Genomic DNA, 18,223 nt, shown 5'->3' with positions numbered 1-18,223 from the left:
TTTAAAACATATATGCAATGAACATCAGAGTACTATAGAGGCACTTAACCATTCTGTTGCAGATTTGCATAAACGCATGGATTTGCTCTTGCAATCTAAAGACTCTGAAATATCTGCTTTAAACGAGCATGCCAAATCTATGTCTACTGAATGCCAAAATCATAAATCCCAGTGCGAATCTCTCCAATCCCAAATAGAGCATGCTAATAGTTGCATGAAGGAGTTGCATGATAAATATGAAAGATCCTCAGACTTCCTGAAAGTTTTGGAAGAAAAGAACCATAGATATGAAGAGGAGTTGCTAAAAAAAGAAGAGGAAAATCAGTTAAACCAGTTACGTATTAATGAGCTGGAAAGGAGTCTCCAATCTAGTGAGATAATAGTATCAGAACATGTAAGTGAACTTGAAGAGTTAACATCAAAAGTTTCAGCAACTTCCCGAAATTTGACAGAATTTAGGTGTGAAAACAAGTCTTTAAAGCTCAAAATAGACTCAAACCTTGAAATGTTATCTGGTCTCCAGAATATGATAGAAGAAAAAGATAGAACAATATCAACTTTAGATACAGATTTAAAGAAGAATGAAGAAAAGATGTTCACTCTAAGCAATGATTTAGAAGAAAAAGTGAAATGGATTGATAATCTTGATGCTGAAAAAAGTGCTACTAGAACTGAAAATGAGGAGTTATTGAAAATAATTGACATGAAACAATCTGATATAGAAAATAAGACTGCCCTGTTAATGGCATTTGAAAGAGACAATAATGAAAGAATGGAAGAAATCAACAAACTAAATGAACAAGTAAACATTGGAGAAAAGCAATTGCTAGATATCAAGAAAAAGCTGGAAGATAAATGTAAAGAACTTGAAGAAAAAGACATGTCATTGGAGGAAAAAAGTGCTATTTTTGAAGAGCAAGCTATCAAAGTAAGTGACCTAACAAATCAACAGAATGATTTGGAAGTTCAGTTGAATTCTGCTAAAGAGAAATTAGAAGAACTTGAAAACTTAAACTTAGATTTAAGAAAGAAAAAAGATGAAAATGCAGTGGAAAGCGAGCATTGTATTAATGAACTTAAAAGGGAAATTGACGAGAAACAGGCATGCGTGGAATCAATTACTAAGATAAACACAGAGATATGTGATGAACTAGAGCTATTGAAGGAGGAGAACAAGAATGATGCTTCAAGAATAGAAAAGTTGAAAAGTGACCTTCAAACACAGATAGAAAAGGGAACATTGCTTGAAGAGGCCAATGTCCAGATTAAATGCGAGGTCAAAAGACTAGAAGAGGAAAATAATAATCATATTGAAAGTGCAGAAAGCCTCAAGGTTTCTTCTGAACAAATTCAATTGGAGAATAATTTATTAAAAGAGAGCATTGAGGACAAAGAGAAAGAAATAATTGACCTTAAAGTTAATGTTGAACAGCTTGCAACTGAAGTCAATGCAACAAAAGAGTTCAGTGCTAAGAAAGATACTGAAATAAAAAAATTAAATGCAATCATTTGCGAAGAGAAATCACAAATTTTGAAAGAAAGAGAGAAGTTGGAAATTCTAGAAAAAACAGAAGCTGTGGCAATAGATGACCTAACGAAGACTGTAAGTAATTTGAACCAATCGTTGTCTGACGCTGAGTTAGCTTTGGCAGCAGCAAACAAAGAGATTGAAGATGTCAAACGTACTTACGGGGCAAATGTTCAGCACCTGGAGAGTAAATGCAATGAGCAAGAAAGTATGTTACAAAAGTCTCATGGCAGGTTGCAGGAATTGGAGACCTCGGTAATCCATTTCAACGATAATCTAAAAGATAGGAATGAGGAAATTGAGGCATTGAAAGAAACCACAAAATGTCTTGAAGAAAAACGTAATATTGGACTTCAAGAAATTCGGGACTTGCGAGGAGAACTGGCAAACTTAACAGAAGAAATGTCATCAAAACAGAAAGAACTAGCTTTAATCACTGAAAATATGGAAACAATAAAACAAGACAGTGCCACAAAAATGGTAAATTTGCATGATGATCTTGCTAAAACAAAAGAAGAGGTTCACACAGAAAAGGAAAAATGTAGAATTATCACAAATACTCTTGAAGAAAAGGAAAATATTTTTCAGAAGACCACACAGGAAAATGAAACGAAAATGGAAAAAGTGTATGATGAGCTTAAAGAAAAAGAAACGAGGATATCAAATTTAAACGAAACCTTAAATGCAAAGGAGGAATGTTTAAGAAAACTCGAGGAATCACGCTCTATAAAAGACATTCAAATTGATAGAATGAAATCTGAAATTACTGATTTGCAGAACAATGCAACAAAGTCTCTTAACACAATTGAAGATTTGAAAACTGAAATAGACCAGTTGATGCAAAGAATATGTGAAGCTGAAAAAGATAAAGAAAAAATTCAAAAGTTGTGTGAAAACAGCCAAGCAGAAATCCAGGGTCTTGAAAAAACGGTAAAGGAAAATGATGTCACCAATTCCTCATTGCAAGAAGTACTACAGCAAACAGAGAAAACCTTGGAATGTAAAGCCAAAGAGGTTATAGAAATGAGGAAGGAGACATGTAAACTAAATGTAGAAATAGAAAAGTTACAATCATATTCCCAGTCATTATGCACACAGTTGAGTGAAAAAGAACAGAATGTTACTTCATTGGAATCTAAATTAAAAAATACGTTGAATGATTTAGAAGCTTTGAAGATAGATAAATCATCTGCAGAAGAAGAGAATTTTTCAAAAATTCAAGATTTAAAGACTAAAAATATGAAGACAGAACAGCTTCTTTTACACAGAGAGGCAGAATGGCAAAGTCTAAAGGAGGATGTGAATACGCTTATGTTAGATAGAGATTGTCTAGTCAAATGGATACAGTCTGATGATGAGACTACATTAGAGGAATCCGCTGTCTCTGAAGAAATGACTCACGTTTTTAAACATGTTAATATGTTGAAGTTGACAGGGAAAGTGGCAAACGATGAATCTATTAAAATGAAAATCCAGATTGATTTACTGAAGCAAGAACTAGAAAATGTAGAACAGAATCTTGAATCAGTCAAATCTAGTCATTCTCATACTTCTTTAGAGCTTGTAAAAGAAAGGAAAGAAGTTTCAAAAATTCATAATGATCTCAAAGATGTGTTTAATGCAAAAGACGAACTTCTTAAGCAACTTGATCAAAGGCTACATGAGAACGAAGAGAAAGACATTGAAGTAAAGTCTTTGAAGTGCGTAATTGATCAGCTGAAACTAGAGAGCACAAATGAGCTAACCGTTCTACAACAGAGTCATGATGAACTAGTGCAAAAAACAAAAGACACGCTGCAAGAAATGTACAAAGAAAAGGATAAGCTGATACAGGAGCTCAAGGCATTAAATGAGAAAAATCAGCTTTCTTGCAAGAAGTTAGAAGCAGCTGAGAAACAAATGGAGACTTTGCATACTGAAAACGTAGAAGTGAGTTCTAAATTAGCACAGCTTAAAGATGAGAACGAGAGCTTTGTAACCAAAAGTGATGCTCTTCAAGAAACATTAAAAATACTTTCGGAAGAGAAGTCAAGCTACCAAAATGATATAAGAGAAAAATTAGATTCAATAAAACAGCTTAAAGACGAACTAGAATCAATATATAACTTGGTAGAGGAGTCAGAAAACAAATTGCAAAATGCACTTACAATGCAAAGTCTTAAGCAAGAAGAATTTTGTCAGGAAAAAGAAGATTTATTGCAAAAAGTCGACAATTTGACCAACCAGATTGCAAAGATGCAGGAATCATTGACAGTTCTGGAAAATGAGAAGTCTGCTTTTCAAGAAGATTTAAAGACGAAAAAACAACAGTTGGAGACCAACGATAATGTAATTGAGTCGCTTAATCAAGAAAACCACACATTGAGGCAAAATGTAGAATGTTTCAAACAAGAAATAGCAGAGTTTCATACAACTTCAGAAAAATTCGAGAAGGCAAATACAGAGAAATTAAATAATTTATCAGTAATGACAGAAAAATTAAAGGATTTAGAAAGGGAATTGAATAAAGAAAGAGACAACAAGAGTAATCTCCAGGATGAACTTGTTCAGGTCAAGAAGCAGATTAAAGATATCGAAAATGCACTGGAATTAAGTATAGAAGAGATCAATGATAAGGAGCAGAGGATTCAGAAATTGCAAGAAGAAAATGCCAAATTAACTGAAATAGAGTCGAACCTTAAGGAAAAGGTTGAGGAGCTTTCTGATTCATACGCAGTAGAAATAAAACAGAACGAAGGTTATGAAGAAAGTATTAAAAGCAAGACTAAGACAGTAAAAGAATCGTTAGCGGAAATAAAGAATCTTCAAGAATTGAACTCAAAGCTCAACTCTACCTTGGAAGAGAAAGAGACAGTTATTGTGCACCAAAAAGAAAAACAATTGGAACTAGTAGAAACCTTGGAGAGGACACAGCAGGAAGTATGTGCTCTTAATGAGACTGTTGCGAGGTTAGAAAACCAAATAATTTTGGAATGTAAAAAAGGTACTGAAATTTCACAGGAAAATGATGATCTGATAAAGTTTAATTGTAAAATACAAGAGGATCTCGAAATTTTGCGCACAACTGTCGACGAACTAAACGAGAAGAATCAAAGCGCTCAAGAATACATAATGGAAATTAAAGACTCTTTAGATTTGAGAACAAATGAATTATCTTGCCTATGCAAAGAAAAAGAAAAGATGACGATAAAGGTGGAGTCATTGCAGAGTGACTATGAAACATGTTTAAGCGAGAAGCACAATTTCGAAGAAGTCGTGAAAGAACTCAAAGACAGTTTGAATGACAAACTTTTGTCACTTAGCATTAAAGACAAGGAAAACAACGAGCTTAATTCTAGGGTGGTAGCAATGGAGTATGAAATTATACAGTTTAGAGAAAAGATATGCAAACTTGAAGAAGAAAAACAAATCTTTGAAAACAAAATTGCAGAACTTGATGATTGTTGTAAATCTGTCATGCGTGATAAAACAGCACTTGAAATAAAAGTAAAAAAAGCAGAAGATGAAAAAGAAGATCTCGTTTCTAAATATTCCGCAGTAAAAACGGAATTTGAAAATTTAAATGAATATTGTCAAGACCTTGACTGCCAGTTTAAGAATTTATCAAAAGAAACAGAGGATGTGAAAATTGAAAATGACTTGCTAAGCAAATCTGGTATAGACAAAGATCAGGAACTGAAAAATCTGTTGTCAGAGATAGACGAGTTGAAGTCGGTAAACCAAAGTCTTGGTATGTCACTTAGTGAATCAGAGGCAGAACTTGAGAGACTAAAGCTTGACTTACAGAAGAGTTTTGGTATGAATCAAGAAAAAGAAAGTTTACTTCATCAAAGCATGATGGAATCACAACATCAATCTGAAGAAAAGAAGAAACTCGTTGAGTCCGTTTTCAGTGTGAAAAGTCAACTCGATGCGGTTGACCTTGAAAAAAATGAGCTTGAAAAAAGTTTGGCCAAAGCAGATGAGAGCATTTTAGCATTAAAAAATAAACTACATGATTTAGAACTTTCAAAAACAAAACTTGAGGAAATGTTGCAAAATAATAAAACTCATAACGAAGACCATATGAGAACCTTAGAGAGCCTAGTTGAATCACTCAGAACTGAAAGCAAGAAGAAAGAAGATATACAGAGCAGTGTCAATGAAACGCTGTTAGAGGAAAAAGAGAAGCTATCAAGATCGCTTCAAGACTTTGAAGAAAAACTGCTCAATACAGAGACAAAGCTTCACAAAATACAAGAAGAGCAACATCAATTGCAAAATAGCAATGATTCTCTTTTGGAAGAAAACGAAACACTTTCTGAAAAAATGTTCACGATTGAGAATGAAATGTGTGTTTTACAAAGTGAAATTGAAGAAATGCAAAGCAAGATCTTATCGGAGAAAGAAATGAGTGCAAAACAATTTAAAGAAAAACAGTGTGTCAGAGCAGAGCTACTACAGAAGGAAAATATGTTATCTTCTCTTCAGCATGAATTCAATGTTCATCATGATTTACTACAACAAAAAGAAGACAACATTAACATGTTGCAACATCAAAAGTCAATAGAGATAGAATCTTTGAATGAAGAGATTTATAATTTGAAAGATCAGATCCAAATTCTTCAAGGCAATGTGTTGAAGGAAATTAAAGAGAAAACAAGTTTCTCAGACAGACTCTGTAGATTTGAATCAGAATGTTCAGTTATAAAAGAATATACTGAGGATTTGGAAAGCCGCCAAATTGAACTTACAGAAGTAATTCAAAAATTAAGGAAAGACGCAACTGTTCGAGAGAAGACGCTTTATTCTGAAATTAACTCAAAAATCAACACAATTGATAGCTTAAACAAACAAATAACAGAATTACAGATATCTATTGAAAGTAAAGATGAAATACTGAAACAGGTTAGCTGTGAACTCACATTAACGAAAGAATTACATTCAACATCTGAAAACAAATGCAAACAAATTAATTGTAGATCATTGGAACTTGCGTCTGATTTGGAAAGGGAAATTCAGTTAAAAAGCAAATTATTCTTAGATAATGAGCAGTTATGCAATTTGCAGAGCAGACTAGAGAAGAAGATAGTTGATTTAGAGAAGAGGATTCATGAAGATGGTGATGCGAAGAGTAAGTTAGAAAATACACTGAAGAAACAGTTAAATGAATGCCAGGCACTAGAAAAGAAATTAGAGCAGTACAGTTCAGGCTGGTCGGAGGAAACATCTACAAAAGACCTGGAAATTCAAGAACTTAAAACAAAAATTGATGTATTGCAAGACGAATATGAATTGGTGAATACAGACAACCATGGAAAGACATGTTTGCTTCGAAAAATGAACGATGATTTGAGGTTTAAGACAAATAGAATTTGCGAAATGCAGTCGAAATTGGATGAATTTGATGAGAAAAATGAGTTCCTTCAATCTACTTTAAACAGTGAAATAAAAACTAGGAAACAAATTTTGATTGAACACGAAGAATTGGGTTGTAAAGTTAAAGCACTTGAAGACGAGGTAGTACGTTACACAGAGAATCTGTGTGCACTTGAAGCAGAAAAACAAAAGTTAGAATGCGAACTCAGTAATCATAATGAAAGCAGAGAAAATATCCTGTTAAAGAACAACGAGCTTATAGAAGAATGTTCCTCCTTGAAACACCACATTGAAGAAGCAGAAAACCGTATTCAAAACTCTTTTGAAAAATTGAATAAGGGTGAAGAAGTTATCGGTCAGTTAAAGGCACAAAACGCAGCAATGGAAAGCCGCATCCAAGAATTGCAAAAAGAAGCACAATATCTTGATGACTGCTTGAAAGACAAAGGTGCAGCAGTTTTAACGCTTACACACCAAGTTGATTCTTTAACTGAGATAAAGACAAAGTTAGAAACTAACATTAAGGATTTGCAAAATGTTTGTAATGAGCTGAAAAATAAAAACGATCAGATCATTAACATGATGAAAGAGATAGAAGAATTAAAATTTAGAGAGAATGAACAAAGTCATGCTAAAGCGATGCTGGTCTTTCAGTGCGAACATTTTGCAGAGAAACTAGAGGATACCACAGCTCTACTCAAAAATGAAATACAAAAGAATAATAATTTAAGGCAAAAGCTCAGTGACAGAGAAGCAACGTTTGATTTTGCTGTAAATGAAAAGTCTCATTTGAGCGAAGAATGTGAACAACTTAAGTTCTGTCTTACAGAGAAAGTTGACCAATGTGAACGGTATTGCAAAGAGATAGATACTCTAAATGAAAACATAAAGGGAAAGGAAGAGAGCTTGAACAGCTTGAAAGAAGACTTACTGAAAAAAGAAACTGAATTTAAGAACCTTCAAAAGGATTATGCCACAGTCTGTGAACAAATGGATGCAACGGCTAAAGAATTAAAGGATACTCGAGAAAATTTAAGCACACAATTGCAGTGCGTTGAATCATTACAGAGAAAGAACGACTTGATTTTATCGGAAAATGAAGACCTGCAAAGTGCAAAACACAGTGTAGATGTGAATAATAAGGTAACTTTAACAGAAATAAAAAAAATGAAAGAAAAAATGAACGATAAAGAACAAGAAATAGCTCAAGTTAAAAAATCCCTTAAACTCATAGAAACGCTGAAATTGGAAAGTGAACTCAAGTTGAAAAATGTGATTATGGCCTTAAAAACTGAAGCATGTCCAGAAGCAGACGTTGATGGAGATGAAAACGAGTTTTCTTTTAATCAACTTGAAAAGGAACTCCAGAAATTGAGAGAAGCAACAGTGAAGGCAAGTGAAGAAAACTCAAAGCTAAAAGTAGAAAGTGAAAATAGAGAATTGCTTTTGAAGAGAGCATCTCAATCACAGGAAGAACTGGCCAAGAAATGCAATGACACAGAAAATCGTATAGGGCAGATAATTCAAGAGAAAGATTTATTTGAGTCTGAAATATTACAAACCAAGAGTGAGTATGCTACATTGCAAGAGCAGATCCATGTTTTAACGGAAAACAACAGCATTATGGCAAAGCAGGTAAACCATTCTTTTGAACTCAAATTAAGGTTGATTTATATAAAATGTTTGTTTTTTTAAGTCATAAAGTCTTGGTTTGAATTGAAATATTACTTTGCTTTAACCTGAAGAAAACGTGACACTTTGAGTATCAAATCGTACATCTTAAAATTATCAATTATACTCATAAGAGGCTGGATGGTCGACAAATGAGAAACACCTTAAAAAATATAGATGAAACAGTGAAACTAAACTTTTTACTAAATAACATGAAATTCGAAATGTATAAGCCTTTGAATTTTTTTCTACATTTTTATACTACTGTGGAATCATTAGATTTTGTGGTGGCTCAATTTTCGTGGAATTCATGGGTACCCCTTATCCACGAATTAACATCATCCACGAATTAATAAAATAAAGGAATAAGGCATGTTTCTTTTTGTGATATAAGAGAATACACGAAATTACGTGCCCACGAACCTGTAAAATTTAAGCAATCCACGAAAATTGGCCCCCACGAAATGTAAGGATCCACAGTAAGCTCTTTTTGCTTCGGCATAATATTTAAGTCTTAAAACTATCACGGTCATCTAGCTCTCTGAAAATGAAAATTCAAAATCTTATAAAAAGTTCTTAAATGTCATTGTTAAGTCAGACAGAATAATTGCTTGGACATATAGTGTAACTTTATTCCTTTACTTGTTTCCCTTCAATCGCCTGTTTCATTTATCGTTGAGCTTAGTTTTTAGTTTATGGTATTTTTATAAATCGGAATACCAAAAAGTGGTGTGTGAAAAGTTGTCTAGTATCTTGATTTTTTCATGAATTGACTTCCTTTGTATCATTTGCTATTAGCTCTGTCAAAGAAATTTGTATGGTGTTTTACCAAATTACACAGTAAAATTCACAAAAAGGGTTTTAAAAAAAGTTTTGAAATGTAAAAAGAAATGTAAACATTTTAGTATTTTTCTGCCATTATTTAAAACCCTCATTATGAGCTGAATTTTGATATGTTAAGTTTTATATTCAGGTAAAGCTACATGTATATATATATGTCGCATTAAACGTTACTTTTTGTGATGTTGGAAAATAATCTTTGTTGCAAGGAAGCTGTGTTATTGCAAAACATTGTGACAAATGTTGCATATTAAATTCATTGGAAATAATAAAGTTTTTCAATATTTATTAATGGGTTTCAGTTAAAGGGAATGGTTACGATTTATTTTCCAGATTTTAATGTTTACAATGCTCAAGTAAGGCATTTTTGATAGGCAACCAAATTTTGAGTGTCATTCGTTGATTTATAAGCAAGGTACAGAGCTTACAATTCTTTGCTATGTAAACAAAACCTTTGTTTGCATTTTGAATGTTGAAGTTTAAATACCAATTTTAGACCGAAAATTAATGTGTTTAAGGTCAGGAACGTTTTGTTTTTGCTTTAAATGAATAAGAAGATAAACAAATCAGCTTGAACATTTTTCATTACAATACTAGATGATATCCCGCGCAATCGCGGATATTATTGTAACTTTATACATCAATATAAGACAATGCTTCATGTGTAAAATATTTTTTTGTTGCAGCTGACTGGAAAATGTTACCAAATTTTTTTTATTTCATTTCAAATTTTGTAGTGAGTGTATAGTGTGTCGTATCTCTATTTTAAATTTTGTTTTATAGGTCAAATCTCAATATAGCTTATAACTGTTTCAAATAAGAACTTCAGATAAAATACTGTCACACTAACCCGAAAGACAATTCCTCCACTTTTTGCATAGATCATTTATTCACACAGACGTAGAGTTGTTAAAAGAATCTGTTCATGGTTCACACATTAATGCATAAGCTCTCCTATAAATCTCTAGTGGCATAAAAATATTTTTTAATCGATGAAATATATTATTTTGGCATATCTTAATTAAACCAAAGTTGTCAGAACCAATGTGATTAACTCGCCCTACACTTTCCGCCATGGCGTTGATTAGTCAACCCGCGTTTTTGAAATATTTCGAATACCGATTTTGATGAAATCAATTCTATTTTTAAATATTACACAACATGATTCACAAGAGGTTTTCTAGAAATTTTCGTTGGAAACGTCCGAGAATCCATATTTTAAAAATGTACGTAATTCAAATAGAGATTATAAACTACTTGCCAAGCAAAATAACATATCGTTGTTTTTAAGATAAATAATAATCGATAAAGTCAACTCCCGTCAGTACTTCAGTACTTTGATTAAAATTATTTTTCAATAATTACTTATCAGATGAAATTCAATTATAGCTTACGGACATCAACTTACACGTGATGAAATACTAAATGTGTAAGCAGTTACTCTGATGCAGGCATTTACGTAGTTTATTGGCAAAAAGTCATAATTTATAAGTATAGATATTTAACCTATGTAAAGAAACACAAGTCACGAGCCTTGTTTGCAAGACAAATAATTGTGAGCCCTGTTTTACGACCGACTCTCAAATTTCATTCTCAAATCGTGCCTATGCCTATAACATTTATCGTTTCCTGAAAGTTTATGGCTTATATGACATTAAAAACATACAAATTTAATATTAATTATTTAATGCATAATTATTAAGTTCCAAAACTTTCATTGAATACGGCATATACAGCCTTCAATTGATAATGAAATAAAAATCAAATTTTAGAGATGAAACATGATAAATTTACAACAAAAATATACACAGATATTAATTATAGTTATCTTTGTCAATTTGATGTGAAGATATAGAATTGCTTTTATTTGAATGATATTAAACATATTTGACATTCTAATATACATTTAGATGTTCATTGATGCCATCAAATTTGATATCAGAAAAAAGGTTTTGATTCAGTGTTCCCTATTGTTGAAAATAATATAAGATTTTTAAACCATTTTGATTGCTATATTTCGTATTGTTGTAAAAAGGATGAGGATATTAAACGAGTATTTTTATTTTGTAAGGTGTAAAGCACTCCTTGACAATCTTCTAGCGATCGTTCAGATTTTTCTTTTGCACAGCCTTCTTAATACACGAAAAAATATGTTCCATTTTAAGCGGTAAAAGTATCAAAAGCTTTTGATTTTTCCAACTGAACGAAAAAAGAAAACAACTAACCATTCTCTCCTGGTTATTTACTTACAATTCATCACTAAAAGCATAATCTAGCCTAAACAGTAAATGCTGAATCGAGAATAAATGGCAAATGAATATGAGACGTTTTCCCAAATATCAAAATATTGTAAACCAACTATTATTTGCAATGACATTTTTCACGATTTACCTGAGGTGAGCTGTTTGCGGCGACTTATTTTTGCAACCAAGCCTTATCCACACCTATTTTCTTATTACAACTACAGACCCTGAAACGTATTACTAAACCTAAAGAGCGTGCAACTTTGATGCAAGAAGCGTTTCGTATAAACAGTTTAATGTTTTGGACAAAGTGTAAAGGATGTTAATCGTTTCGAGCAAAGCGTGCGAGAATCGTGTGAAAATGTTCCTTAAATTTCATTCGGAACTCTCTGACAATTTCATTGTTTCAAAATGGAGTATGTGGTGTAGTAGTACGTTTCAGGGTCTGTATATGGCAAAAAAAGGACACTGGGGCTCTTGCGAATCTCCCGAAAATTTCTCACTCGCAAATAAAAGTTTGGTTACAGTTATATTATAAGCTTATAGCTAACAATTTGGAGTCCATGCCCGATAAAAATCAATTTTGCAATTCGAACTTTTGGCTTTGAAACAATAAAGAAACCGGCACCACCACCAAAAAGAAGGTTTATATATATTAAAAAGTTAGATATGTACAGTACATTGTATTATTTCTGCAAAATTACTTTTATATCACGCGACTGGCATATTAAGTGCATCTAGAGCCGATAATCTAGATAAGATATTGCAGCTGATTCTGGTTTAGCACTAGCCTTACATATAGACATACTGAAATCTCAGATTTCCCTGGTGCGGGTTTGTAAACAACAACACTATAATCTTTATTGAAAATGGGAAGTGAGAAATTCAAATTCTGCGATTTAAAAGATTTTAATTAAGGCATTATTTTAACGTAATCAATAGCTATACGCATATAAAATAGCTAAAACTTATGACTGTATTACAAACGCATCATTGCCTTATATTTTGATTATAAAAGATTTTTTTATAGATCAAATATTTTATAATTGTATTTAATTATACAACCCATATAAAATGACTTTCTTAAGGGTTTTTTTTCATTAAAAAAAAGCTTACAGAGTTAAACGCACAAACAACACAAAACAAATACATTTACTTTTTCATATTCTGAAATTATTTATATGATATATGGCATTTCGTGCAGAAGAATTGTCAGCTTGCCGCCTTTATGGCCCTTCAGGTCTTTGGTTCTAGTGATATTTCATTTAAATTTCTTTTTGCTTGTGTGTTTTGTTGAAGCTTGGAATTTTTTTACTGACCCTTATGAATTCCTTTCTATTTAGCTTCATGAGAAAGAGCAATTGTTATATGACCTCAAAAAAGAATTGGAAAAGAAACAGAAAGAGAATGAGGACTTATTAAATGATCAGGAAAGTTCAGATCTGTTAGCATCAAAGAGGAAATCTACAATAGAAGATCTTGCTGAACGGGTGTCACAGTTGGAATTGTCCCTTGAAAAGGAATATTCCGAAAACTCGGAGCTAAAAGTGTCTGTCGAGGAAAAAGAAATGTGCTTACAGCAGCAAAATGCAACATTGTCTGACTATAAGACCAAACTTGATAACATTCAACAAAATTCAGAAATGATGCAAAGTGCTGCTAAGGAAAATCAGAATGAAGAATCAGAATCAATTAAACAAGAGATGAAAGAAAAAGAGGAAAAACTGATAAAACTTCAGACTGAAGTGAAAAAATTAGAGAAACTTTGTCGAGCAAAAGATGCAAAGTTAGCTAAACAAACAGAGGAAAGCAAAAGTCAGTGTGATAGTCTGTTAGAGGAAAAAACTCTTACTCTCGAAAAGACTTTAAATGCTCTACAGTTAGAAAGAGATGGTCTCGTTTCAGAAATGCAGAAAATACAGAAAATGTATAAAGGTAGAGAAATAAAGATTAAAAAATTAGAGGAGTTGATTTCGGAACAAGAGAGACATTTGAGTGAGTATGAAGCAGAGAGTATCATTCTTAAAGAAAGCGTAAACGAACTCAATGAAAAAGTGGAAGATGCTAGATATGAAGAACAATGCGCACAAAAAGATTTACAGAGGATGATGATTGAGCAAGAAAATACAATGGAAAGTGTTGAACAGTTACAACAATCCATTGAAAACACAAACAAAGAAAATACTGCACTTAAGCAACAAATTCAGGAATTGAAAGAAGGTTATCAAATTTCGATTGAATCAGTAAGAATACTGGAAAATAAAAATACAGATTTAGATCTTATTACGGAGAAGAAAGATGAAGAAATTCACAGATTAACAGCCCAATTATTAGGTGTTGAAGAAGACCAACAAAAAACAGTGTCTGAATCCAAAAAACTGTCATTGGTCACGAAAGGAAAGGATGCTAAAGTCAAGAAATTAGAGGAAATGTTAAAACGGAAAGATGAAGAATTGGAAGTGCTCAATATTCAGCTCAGAGAGGCATCGCGTTTGTATGAAAGTGAAATAAAAAAAGAAGAATCAAAAAGTCAAGAAATACTTCGATTACAAAAGCTAGGAAAAGGAAAAGAAGCAAAAGCAAAAAAGTTCGAAGATGTGGTATCTTTGCAAGAAAAGCTTTTAGCTGAGAAAGAAACTGACTCAGTTATTCTTCAAGGTAAAATTTCGGAGATGAGTATAAAGATAAATGCACTTGAGTCTGAAGAAGTGCATTTAAGAAAAGAATTGGAGGATAGTTTTAAAGAAATTGAAGAATTAAAACACACTTGCAAAGATTTTGAAAAACGAGAACTTGACCTCAATCAAAATATACAAAAGAAAAACGAAGAAATTGAAAAATTAAATGCCGACTTTAAAACTAGTAAAGAAAATTTCAATTCATTGCTGTTAGAGAAAAGAGACTTAGAAAAACAAATTGTTGACGTGCAAAATATCATGTCACAAACAGAACGAAAATTGTGTACAGTAGAACAAGAAGTAGTGCGATTAAATGAAGAATTAGAAAAAGTGAAAAAGGATAAGGATGCCATTTCTTTTGAAAGAGAAAAAATGAAAATGATAGAAAAAGGCAAAAAGTCCAAACTGAACAAATTTCAAGAAGTTGTTGAAAAGCAGGAGAACATATTAACTGAAAAAGAAACTGATTTACTAATGATGAAGGAACGAATTAATGACTTATCTGAAAGACTTAGTCAAAAAGAAGAGGAAATCGAGATTCAAAAAAGTGATTTAGATAGATCTTGTCAGTTCGAGGAGTTATGTAAACAACATGAGCTTACAATTTCTGATATACAACAGGACTTTGAAGAAAAGAGCAAAGACTATTTGGAAGACTGCATGAATAACGAAAGAAAAATTTCAAGTTTAGAAGAAAAATGCGCGGCTTTAGAAAATACTGTGGAATTTCTACAACGCCAAGAGAAAGATATGGAATTAGACATTCAATCCCTTTCTGCATCTGCATCGGAAACTGATTACTGGAGAAACAGATGTCAGAAATTGGAAGAGAACAACGCTGGTATTAGTGTTATGCCAGTAGTTAGTGATATCATAGAACCGCAGGATAATTCAATATCATTTAGCACCAACCAAAATGGAGAGTCCAGTAAATCAGAGCTAATAAAACCATGTTCAGAGTCTAATTTGTCAGCATTATTAGAAGAAAAACAAGCTTTAATTCTTTCAATGCAAGATAATCACCAAAAAGAACTTTCAGCTTTAAACGCAAAGCTATCAAAAATGAAAACACTTTGCAAAGCCAAAGATGCAAAATTAGCCAAACTTCAGAACTCTTCCAAAGAAGAGGAAAACAAGATTGAAGAAAGTGGAAGCAGCGCAACCATGGGGAGTGTAGACAACTTGTCATTCAATTCCAGTGGAATTGATAGTGAGTGGAAGGAAAGGATTGTGCATTCGGAGGTTGTTATGCAACTTGAAAGAGAAATAGAAGATCTTAAAGATGTCATTCAGTCTCGTGATGAAGAAATTGTGGACGGAAGAAATTTTGCCGTCAATCAGCAAGAAGAACTGCAAACTTTAAGAGATTATTTGCATTCAAAAGAAGCAGGAATATTTGATTTGAAAGAGAGGATTTATGGATGGGAAGATTGGTATGAGAAAGAGTTCCGGAATATCGAGGCTTCAATACAAACATTGGAAGACACTGTAGCAGAAAAGGATAATGTAATCGCTGATTTAAAAGAGGAACTTGAATCCATAAAAGAAACGTCGTTACATGATAATGCTTTTGGATTACAAGCAAATGAAAATGGTACACATAAATCTTTGGAACAAGAGCTGTCTAAAGTGAAAAGATTATGCAAAGGCAAAGAAGCCAAAATAAAACAGCTAGAACAAACTAAAAAGGACCTGGAAGAAAAATTAAAAACAATTGAAGAGGAATCAAATCGTCAAATAGAATGGCGTCAACTCGTAGACGATAACCAAACTGAAAATCAAAATTTGCGCCAACGTATTGAGACTTCGAATACTGAACACCTGCAGAGGATTAAGGATTTTGAGTCAATGTTAACCAAACAAACCAATCAAATTCTTGCTCTGAAGCAAAACTACATTGACTTGGAAAACAAATGCAGAAAATTAGAGGAAGGGTCTGAACTTGTGGCAATTGAACTTAGCATGTTTAAGAAAGAAGTGTTTGAAGTGATAAAAGAAGAACAAGAATTTGTTTATCATGAAGCCCTGGAGTCTGCTAGTAGTCCTGTAGCAGTTTTGTCAATGATCCGGAAAGAATTTTCTCATCTCCGCCAATCATTTGATGAAAATTTTGGAAAACTAAAAGAGAAAGATTTGTGTATTGCGTCATTACAAGAAACTAATGAGTCAACGATGAAAAAGATGGCTTCCTTGGAAGATATGGTTTACTCTTTTGAGAAGATGAGGGAATCTCATGTACATAGTCTTGAAGAAAAAGAAACCACTATCAAAAGTCTCAATACTCAACTGACAGCCCTTCAAAGTGATGAAGATGTCAAGAAAACAATATGCAGTTTAGAGGGTCAGATTGCACGCTTAAAGGATAATATATCCCGTCAAGGAAACGAAATGCAAAATATTCAAATGCTATATAATAGCCAAGGGGAGGAGTTAGAAGGTACATTAAAAGCACTTGATGAAGCAAGGAATGTGCGCAGTTCAAAGATGGAGGAACAAGACTTGGCTATTACTCATTTGCGTAAGCGACTGCACGAGGAAGAAGAGAAGTGTAGACAACTGTCAGCATCACTGGAAGATAACCAGCAAAGCATAGCAGAGTTGCAACAAACAGTGCAAAGTCTAACCGAAGCTAATCAGGCATGGCAATATTATTACCAAGAAAAAGAAATTGAAGTTCATTTAGTGAATCAGAGATGCTCAGATTTACAAACATATTGCACTCAAAAAGATGATATAATAACTGCTTTAGAAGAGAAATCAAAAACTATTTTGTCACAGAAAAATAATGATGAGACTGCATTAAAGGAATTTAATGATTCATTGCTTGGGGAGATCGAACAACTTAAACAAGTTATCGAATCTTCTAAAGGAGAACGGAAAGAAAGCTTAAGTCGAGTGCAGTCTTTAGAGAACGAAAACTCTCGATTGAATGAAGAGATAGTTAGAAAAAAGGAAGAACTATTACAGGAAAGGACTGCCAAGACCGAATTAGAAAACACAATAGTTATGCTGAATAGCAAATTCGAAGAACAAAATCAACATGTAATAGCGCTTGAGAAGGCTTCTGTTAATATCTCAGCTTCTCTTCAAGAGAAAAATTGCCAAATAGAAACCCTAACAAGCAATTATATCCAGTCTCAGGATTTGATTAAACAACATCAACAAAAGGCAGTTGAATATGAACAGCTCTTATCAAAGTCGGAAACAAAGGAAATGGAAAAGGAAACAACTAGTTTGAAAAAAAGTCTACGTCAAGGTCACGAAGAATTATCGAGAATGAAAGAGGATTTTGAGAAGGAAAAGCGTCAGTTACTTGCTCATTTGGATGAAAAAGAAAACCAGTTAATACATTTGCAAAAATCCAATGATTTCATGGAAAGGGAAATGCAAGAATTAAAGAAGGAATCTCACAATATAACAAATGTTGTTAATGAACCTATTATTCAAAAACATCAAGAAAGACTTTTAGGGGCTGCACCATCTACATCGGTAATGGAAATGGAAACCACCGAGTCTAAGAATGATGTAAGAACTTGTAGTGGAACTGCACGTCTTATAACACTGTCTTCGCCTGCTCTTTGTTGGTGTATTTAGTTGCTTTGTTTTTCAAATCTTTTAGTATTTCTATCGTGTAGAGGACGTCTTGATTTCATTGCTAACTGCATATGCTACCACTTTCTGTACCTGGTGCATGTCTAACTGTCAGTACTATGCTGCATGTTTACTTACTCTTGTACTAACCATAACCATAACTAGCATGACTTTCATTTTATCTACAGAACTATATACAATGTACTAAATGGTTATCTGTCTCATGTTTGTGTGTGGGTTTTTTTTAAACAACTATGAAACTTGAAATATAAATTTTCTGAAAGACAAGCTAGTTTACTAATTCGTTTTAAACG

At 32.9% G+C, this 18,223-nt stretch overlaps 1 protein-coding gene across 5 annotated transcripts in view; it reads left to right on the top strand.

Moving 5' to 3' along the window:
- Nucleotides 1-18,223, top strand: part of LOC105329144 (golgin subfamily B member 1) — a 40,257-nt gene that overhangs the window by 13,018 nt on the left and 9,016 nt on the right. Inside the window, exons 1-2 of one of the 5 annotated variants that reach the window (XM_066071389.1) lie at nt 3-8,521; nt 12,984-17,843. The exons of 1 other annotated variant lie outside the window; for it this stretch is intronic. In XM_066071389.1, the coding sequence (XP_065927461.1) occupies nt 77-8,521; nt 12,984-17,843 (13,305 nt within the window). In that variant the 5' untranslated portion in view covers nt 3-76. Of the gene's footprint in view, nt 1-2; nt 8,522-12,983; nt 17,844-18,223 lie in introns of those variants that run through there. 3 more of the 5 variants (XM_066071388.1, XM_034477379.2, XM_066071390.1) reach the window with 3 other exon arrangements.

The sequence above is a fragment of the Magallana gigas genome, chromosome 9 (genome assembly GCF_963853765.1).
Source record: "Magallana gigas chromosome 9, xbMagGiga1.1, whole genome shotgun sequence".
Taxonomy (NCBI): Eukaryota; Metazoa; Mollusca; class Bivalvia; order Ostreida; family Ostreidae; genus Magallana; species Magallana gigas.
The sequence above is the reverse complement of the archived record's forward strand: the minus strand, read 5'-3'. Positions and strand labels throughout refer to the sequence as shown.